Source organism: Volvox carteri (genome assembly GCF_000143455.1).
Source record: "Volvox carteri f. nagariensis unplaced genomic scaffold VOLCAscaffold_25, whole genome shotgun sequence".
NCBI classification, from domain to species: Eukaryota; Viridiplantae; Chlorophyta; class Chlorophyceae; order Chlamydomonadales; family Volvocaceae; genus Volvox; species Volvox carteri.
Window position 1 is genome coordinate 611,139 of NW_003307568.1, and position 7,581 is coordinate 618,719.

At 61.3% G+C, this 7,581-nt stretch overlaps 2 protein-coding genes across 2 annotated transcripts in view; both read right to left on the bottom strand.

Annotated features, from left to right (window-relative positions):
• The window catches only part of VOLCADRAFT_92265 (uncharacterized protein), a gene marked incomplete at both ends in the record, with an annotated part of 13,342 nt that extends 6,852 nt beyond the window's left edge, over positions 1 to 6,490 (bottom strand). The window contains 12 exons of the mRNA XM_002951728.1: positions 318 to 496; positions 948 to 1,012; positions 1,103 to 1,984; positions 2,471 to 2,816; positions 3,241 to 3,588; positions 3,882 to 4,001; positions 4,342 to 4,389; positions 4,565 to 4,613; positions 5,031 to 5,102; positions 5,246 to 5,433; positions 5,799 to 6,029; positions 6,435 to 6,490. Coding sequence (XP_002951774.1) covers positions 318 to 496; positions 948 to 1,012; positions 1,103 to 1,984; positions 2,471 to 2,816; positions 3,241 to 3,588; positions 3,882 to 4,001; positions 4,342 to 4,389; positions 4,565 to 4,613; positions 5,031 to 5,102; positions 5,246 to 5,433; positions 5,799 to 6,029; positions 6,435 to 6,490 — 2,584 coding nt within the window. The remainder of the gene's footprint in view (positions 1 to 317; positions 497 to 947; positions 1,013 to 1,102; positions 1,985 to 2,470; positions 2,817 to 3,240; positions 3,589 to 3,881; positions 4,002 to 4,341; positions 4,390 to 4,564; positions 4,614 to 5,030; positions 5,103 to 5,245; positions 5,434 to 5,798; positions 6,030 to 6,434) is intronic.
• Positions 6,491 to 6,871: 381 nt separating this feature from the next.
• Positions 6,872 to 7,581, bottom strand: part of VOLCADRAFT_92266 (uncharacterized protein) — a gene marked incomplete at both ends in the record, with an annotated part of 2,836 nt that continues 2,126 nt past the window's right edge. The window contains 2 exons of the mRNA XM_002951729.1: positions 6,872 to 6,886; positions 7,432 to 7,542. Of these exons, the coding sequence (XP_002951775.1) occupies positions 6,872 to 6,886; positions 7,432 to 7,542 (126 nt within the window). The remainder of the gene's footprint in view (positions 6,887 to 7,431; positions 7,543 to 7,581) is intronic.

Genomic DNA, 7,581 nt, shown 5'->3' on the forward strand with positions numbered 1-7,581 from the left:
CCGCCAATACCCTCAGCTGGTGCGCAAAGGTACCAGCCCAGACGTGGCGCGTGTAGAGGTACGGGTTGCGAGACAGCGCGGGAAGCAGCCAAACGGGTGATCCGGGCCCTGTCGCGGGCACGTAGGTCGTTGGGGCCATGACGGGACGCATAGCTTGTGGTAAGAGGCTTGTGCCGTACAGTGCCGTACAATGGCACAAAACTGAGAATGCGACGTGGCACCGAGGTAGGCGGCCCGGCACATGACTTGGTGTGTTCAGAAACCCTAAAACCAAAACCCTAAACCCTAAACCCTAAAACCCTAAAACTTAAGCACACCTGCCATCGTGTACAATCTCGTAGACAGCTCTAGAGCATCTATTAAAATGCCGAAGTCGTCCTCTTGTACGGCGGCGTTCACAAGCTCGTCAAAGACATCCGTCAGGACGCTGTATGCGGCGGGCTGCAGGCGGCGGCCGCCGCCACTGCCGCCGCCACTGCCGGCACAGACACCGTGACTGGCCGCAGCAGTAGAGGGTGCAGACGAGTGAGGATGTGCGTGTGTGTTTTGCACGTGTACGGCACTGAAAGTGGCACTGGCACTTGAAGCGGCGGCCGAGGAGGTAGCGGGGTTAGGGCCGGAAATCGCGGTGGGTGCATGTTCCCGGCTGCCCCTGCCGCCGCCGCCGCCAGCCGCCACCTCCTCGCGTAGTCGCGCCAGGAGGAAGGCGCCGCTGCCGCCGGTCTGACGGCATAACGACAGTGTTGCGGGAGCAGTAGCATCATCACCATCACCATCAGCAGCAGCAGCAGCAGCAGCAACAGCAGTAGCAGCAGCAACAAGTCCGTCGGCAAAAGGCTATAGGGTTTCCTTAAATGTCTTCCGGCGTGGAGCAGTAATAATACAATATAATAATATTCGACAACCCTGTATTGGTAATGTATACTGTTCCACGAGTTAGGGGTTACCACCCCGGAGGACGTTCTCGCTTGGCAGCTGCCGCAGTTGGAGAGTCTTCGCCTGGTGGAGACGTCTGCGGGGCAGCAGCTGCGGGACCAACAGGACTCCCGGCCACTGGGGCCGCTGACTCTTGTGGCTTCTCCGAAACCCACACCGCGCACACCTGAAGGCGCAGTAGCGACCGCACGCGCTCCACAGTATCGAGCTCGGGGACGCCGCCGCGGCGGCCCTTGGAGACAGGACAGGCGCCGGCTGTGGCAGCTGTTGCTAATGACGCCGCCGCCGCCGCCGTCGGGGACGGGGGCGGAAGAGGCGGTGGCGCCGCCGCCGCCGGCGATGCCGGAGGCGGTAGTAGCCCTCCACGGCTTGCCTGTCGCTGGTGCTGCGGCGGCGGCGGCGGCAGCGGCGATGGTGAAGGTTCGCCCCAGCTGAGCAGCTGCGTCAAAGCTGTAACCTGCTGTCGTACAAGGTCCTGCTCCGCTGCGTAGCCGGCCGCCGCCAGGTGGGCATGCGCGCCATGTTGGTGATTTTTAATGTGGTGGTGGTTATGGTGGTTGTGATTATGGTCAACGTGGCGATGATTGTGGTGGTTATGGTGGTTGGCGGCGCAGTGATGGCCGTGGCCATGGCCGTGGGGCACGGGTCCGAGCACGTGGCCTGCCGTGGATGCTGCGGCAGGGCCGCCGCCGCCGGCACCGCCGGCAGGTACGGCACCCGTCCGGCCCGCTGCCGCCGCCACCGCTGCCGCCGTCGGCGAAGCCTTGCGGCCAACTCGCAGGCTATGTGATATGGAGCTCAGAGTGTTCGTAAAGGACGCCGAGATAGAGCTTGCTTCGGCGGCGACGGCGGCGGCGGCGGACTTCAACGTGGACGGCAATTCACTCATCGTCGGCGAGGATGTAGACGTGGCGGAAGCGGGCCTGGCGCCGCCGCCGCCACCTCCGTCGGCGGCGGCGGCGTTGGCGGCACCGACAGCGGGCGTCGGCACCTCGCAAGACGAGATGCGGTACCTGGGCTTTGCGAGCTCCGAAGTCAGCGCGGCCGCCTGCGTCCATCGACGATGTTCACCACCACCACCACCACCACCATCCGCCCGCCCGCGGGAAAAGGGTGTTGAGAAAAGAAGGGAAATTAGATAGGAGATGAGGAAGTGAGGCAGAGGAAATGAAAGAAAGTGAGAAGGGAAGTGGGACTGGATGATGAGCGCCCACTTGAGGATGTGTATATATGTATGTGTGTGTAACGATAGGGATGAGAGGGCCTCTCGCGAATGCGATTTGGTGCGAGGAAAACAGCGACTTAGCACTGCTGCGCAGTTGCGCGCCGTTCACACGAGATATGAAAGCACGCTGCGTGTTTTCAAACACACAGCGTGGAGTGATCTTCCGAATTAACATTCCTCCAAAAGAATTAAAAACACTTCTCAAGGGATTATCAAAGAAAGCTTGTCTTGTAGGACTCTTGTAGGCACTCAAATCATTTTGACACGGATCTGATCTTTGGTTCTGATCCTGCCGTACCCCCTGCCCACCACATCGCCGCTGAGGCTGCCGCTCAATGAACGGTTGCGGCGGTTGCCAGTTAGCGCCCGCTTTCGTGACGACGGGTCCGCCACTGCTCCCCCGCCGCCGCCAACAACAACAACAGCGCCGCTAACGGCGTCGCCGCCAACGGGCCTGCCGCCGCCACATGCTGCAGCGTCGGCGGCGACGTAACGGCCGGCGGCAGCGTCGGCGGCGGCTACCGTTGCAGCTGCAGCACTGGCGGCGGCATCTGGCGGGTGTAAGATGTACCGTTGCCAACCCTGGAGCAGCGCCGTTGCCGCCGCCGTCGGCGCTGCCGCCGCCGCCGCCACGGAGGTATGGAAGCCGATCTCGCTGAAGTGCCAATCACTCACGCGCAGAGAAGGGAAGGTCCTGAAAAAAGATAAAGGCCGTACAGGCGACATACCTGTACATACATACATACATACATACATACATACATACATACATACATACATACATACATACATACATACATACATACATACATACATACATACATACACACATACATACGCACACACACGTGCTTTACTTCTTTCTTTCTGCTGTACTCCGGGGCAGTGCCGGCCTCTACCCCAGGGCCCTCAAGTCCCGCCTGTAGGGATAACGCTCTGCTCGTCCTCCTTGTACGGCAGCAAAGATGCTATTACGGCTCGCACGGTACGACGTTCACCCGAGGGCATGTATGGGTTGATGGAGAACCGATATACGGGTACCCCGGCTCGCACTCCTAAACAACCCCGGCCAGACGCACCTATACGTGGGCGCATTCCGTCGCCGCAGCAGAGGACACGGCCGACAGTACGACTGGACGAGCTGCGGTGGCGGCGGTGCTGGTGGCGGCGCCGCGGCACCGTCGCCGCCGCCGTCGCCGTCGCCCTCCTCTTCAGCGGGCTTACCAATCAGGATCAGAGGCGTCGCCGCCGCCGCCGCCGCTGCCGTCACTGCCGTGGTGGCGGCGGCGGCGGCGCCGTCAGCGCCCAGTGCTGCGGCATCCAGTCCTCGCTGCTGCTGACACTGCCGCTGTACTGCGATTGTGCCGCCCGGTGGCTGCCGCCCTCTGTCGCTCACATCACTCAGGCCCACCGCGACCAGCTCCTCCCTGCACAACCCCACATGAGCACCGCCGTTACGGCACCTTGCCGTTACGACATGTCGTACACGCATCAGCGGCTACAGACAGACAGACAGCCTTATGGAGTGGCTCCTGACACACAGACAGACATGAAGACAGACTGACAGGCAAACAGACAGACAGATAGACAGACGGACCGAGCTCCCAACTGGATGAACAGTCTGGCAGGGGGAAGAGGCGGGGGAGGGGCCCCCCCATCAGATACCCTGGAGGAGCGCCGCACGTACACATACACACACAGCCAATCCTCGTTATTGTACCTGCATGCCGTGGATGCCGTACGGTACCAGCCGTACGGATCCTTGCTGCCGTACTCGTCGAGCAACATGTAAAAGCCCTGGGTCTGCACCAGCTGCTCGGGAAGCGACCTCGCCTGCGGCCTGGACGGGGAGAGAGGGGAAAGAAAGGAAAAGGTACGGAAAACGTACGGCAACCACACCTTGTCTCCACACAAAATTCAAGACGGTGGTTCTTTCCGAAAGGGAGCGCCAGGGGAAGGGAAGGGGAGGGGAAAGGAGGGAAACGGGGTAATACACGCACGGTATCCCACGGGCTATGCCAACTCAGCTCACCTCACCTCAATCATCACAAACACAATGTCGGGGGCGGGAGGTGACTTTCACGGCTAATGGACTCACAGGCAAACCCATGCACGGGACCTGTGTGTATCGCCCATCCCTCCCGCAACCCCCCCCCACCCCCACCTCACCCCACACCCACCCATGCAATTGGCAATGGGCCTTCAGAAAGGACTCCGTATGGAAGGTGCTGGGCGCAGAGGGGGAGAGACGGCGCCCGGGGGCCTGACCCGCCGCGCTGCTACCCCGCCCTCCGCCTCCGCCACTGCCGGCGCTGGTAGTGGCGGCCTCCCCACCCTCTGCTGCTGCTGCAGGAGCCGTACCGTTGCCCCCACCATCCCTCCCGTCCCCGCTCCCAGCCCCACCATCCCCCGGGGGAGACGAAGACGAGACGGGCAGATGCACGTGGTAGCCCTGGGGGAGCACGGGGGCGGTGGGGGGCGTACGAGTGAGACGTGTGTGTATGCGGCGGGTGTGTGCGTGACGGGTTGGAAGTCACCGAGTGCGCATGTGCGGATGCGTGAGGGGGAGGGGGAGGGCGAGGGGGGCCTTCCGAAAGGGGGTGACCTGCGTGCGGCTGCGTCTCACAACCGCTTGGTGGGTCCTGGTGGCGAAATTTGAAGACTTTTCAACCACCGCCACCGCCACACGAGGCTTTCCCGCACGGCCCAAGTAGCCCCCCAACACACAGACCCCTCCCCCAACCATTAACATACCCCCCGGGCAAACCTTCCGATCCCTCACACCGACACACACCGACACACACAAACACACCTCAGCTGGGCCCACTCCTCTCCCCCCCCTCCGTCACCTCACCACGCACTCACTCACCCACCCGCAATAAGCTGGCGAAGAGGCGCAGGAAGAGACGCCGTACAAGTGCGTCGTGACCGGAACCCCAATCTGCAGGAGCAGTAGCAGCGGCTTAACACCGTCACCATCAGCAGTAGCATTCTGGGCCCCCGGTGGATATATGCCTTGAACGCAGTCAGTCAGGGTGCTCACACATATACATACATACATACATACATACATACACACCTTACCTCGGCTAGCCGCCGTACGCACGTACGGCATCCAAGGGTCAGCCTCCGTACAGCCAAAGCTGGCCCTGCCGCCTCCTCCTCCACTACCACCCGGCTCCAGACGCAGCGCCGCCAGACACGTCAGCAGCTGTCGTACAGCGGGGTGGTCCAGACAGCGCTCCAGATCGGCACAGCTGCAGACCCAGTCCCTGAGTGCGGTTGGTGGTGAAGTGAAAGGAACGAAAAATAATGTCAAGTGGACGATCAGCTGAGTGATTTGAAACCCTAAGTGAATGTACGAACATAAATGAACGGACTAATGGTTGCCAGAGGCGCCGTGAACACCGTGTACGAAGCCAGGGACGTAGCAGAATAAAGAGCAGCAGCAGCAGACAGCAGTAGCCCTAGCAGCATCAATATCAGTCGCAGTAGTGGTAGCAGTATCTCTCATGGCAGTAGCAGTCCGAGTTGGATTCAGCCCCAAATAGCTAATATCGTCTAGCAGCAGCAGTACCAGTACCTGTAGCAGCATCCGTACTCCTACTAGTAGTACGGCATTGGTACTACAGCCCACCTGTCCAAATCCACCACTACCACCCCAGCCTCATATGCTCGTACAGCCGCCGCCCCGTCGCCGCCAAACCCGCCTCCGGCGCCACCTCCGCCAGCCGCCGCCGCCGCCGCCGCCACCTCCGCTGCGAAACCCGCGCCCAACCTCCCCCCGAGCCCCATGATGAAGGGCGTGGGGGCATCCAGCAGGTCGACAAGGGAGGCGGGAACCAGCGGCACATACACGTGCCGGTACCTAGTCGCCAGTGCGCCGGTGCCGTATTGTGGAAGGAGGCGACGGCAAGGGGAACGAACGGAGGGTGGAAAGAGAAGGTGATGAGGGGGGGGGAGGGGCGGGGAGGGGAGGGGGTTTTAGCAAGCAGTAAAACATGACATCGTGACTCGGAAACCCTACATGGCAGGTGGTCTAAGGTGTGCACGCGGGGGGAGAAGGGGGAATAGCGGCTAAAACACACACACGCACACACACAAACCCCCTTCTTTCCCTCCCTCGTAACGTGGTGCGCCAGGACATGCAGGAAGTCGCAACTGCTGCTAACTCTTCACCAGGTCCTCCGCCCTCCGCAACCCTCCGTCTCGACCCCTTCTCGGGCGCCGTCTCGGCCCCTTCCTCTCGCGCCCCCGCCCTTCCCCCCCGCACCGTATGGGCCACAGCAGCTGCAGCAGCCCCTCCGCGGCCCGGGTAGGCTGCGGCATCTGGCTGCTCACCAAGACAACACGCCGCTCCAACAACACTGAAGGAATTTAACCAACAAAAATAAAATTGAATTTAAAAGAAATTCGAATCGAAGGAGGAGGAAGCGAGGGCCATTACACTTCTCTGGGTTCTTCGGAGACGCCAAAAAGGATGTGAAGGAGCGGAGGTGCCGGGGGACGGATGGCGGGGCTGTGGGAGTACATACATACATACATACATACATACATACATACATACATACATACATACATACAAGACGAGGCGCGGCTTGTGCTGAGTGCCCCGACCCTTCCGCGGTGTTTCGGCTTCGGCCCCCGGCTTTACCAGCCCACAGTGTAATCTAAGCCATACATACATACATACATATGCACAGGGCTCCATCAGCCCGCATCCACCTGCCAGGAAGGTCAACACCAGATGGGTCGGGGACAGCGCCGCCAGCAGCCCCCGGAGAGACACCTCACCCCCCCGGGGGGAACCGGTAGCACCGCACGGGGGGACAACCGTCAACGGCCAACAGCACTCCAACTGGAAACGAACCTACACCCACGTTTTATCCGTACACATACGTTGGGGAGGTAAGGGGGTCATATATTATACAAAAGCATGTACGGTGGCTGTACGGCATGACGTTCTTTTGAGGCTGTGGTTTCGAGGTCGCTGTAGCGATGTCCATGCAGTACCCCGGAGCGGTACGAAATACACAACCATGGCGCATCTCATGCCTTTCCCCCTCCACTTTCCGTCACCACTACCAGAAGCCCGTACACCCTGTCGTACCACCACCATCATTACCACCACATACCCTCTCTTTCCCCCCGGATGGTTCGTTGGGGGAGGGGACCCCCCGGTTATAGGTTGCCCCACTTCCCCCCTCTCCCCCCGTAACAAGCCCGCCCCCACTACACCCACCACCCCTCTGGCCCCCCCCCTCGCTCACCTCCCGCCGGGTTTCCCCCGGACATGGCAATCTGAGCAGGGCCCCCAGCAGGTCGGCCACCGGAGCGGAGGGGCCCCTAAGAAATACCGTGGAGAATAACCCCCGGAGGACCTGGGGGGGCCGGAAATGCGGGGGTTGTGGGGGGGAGAG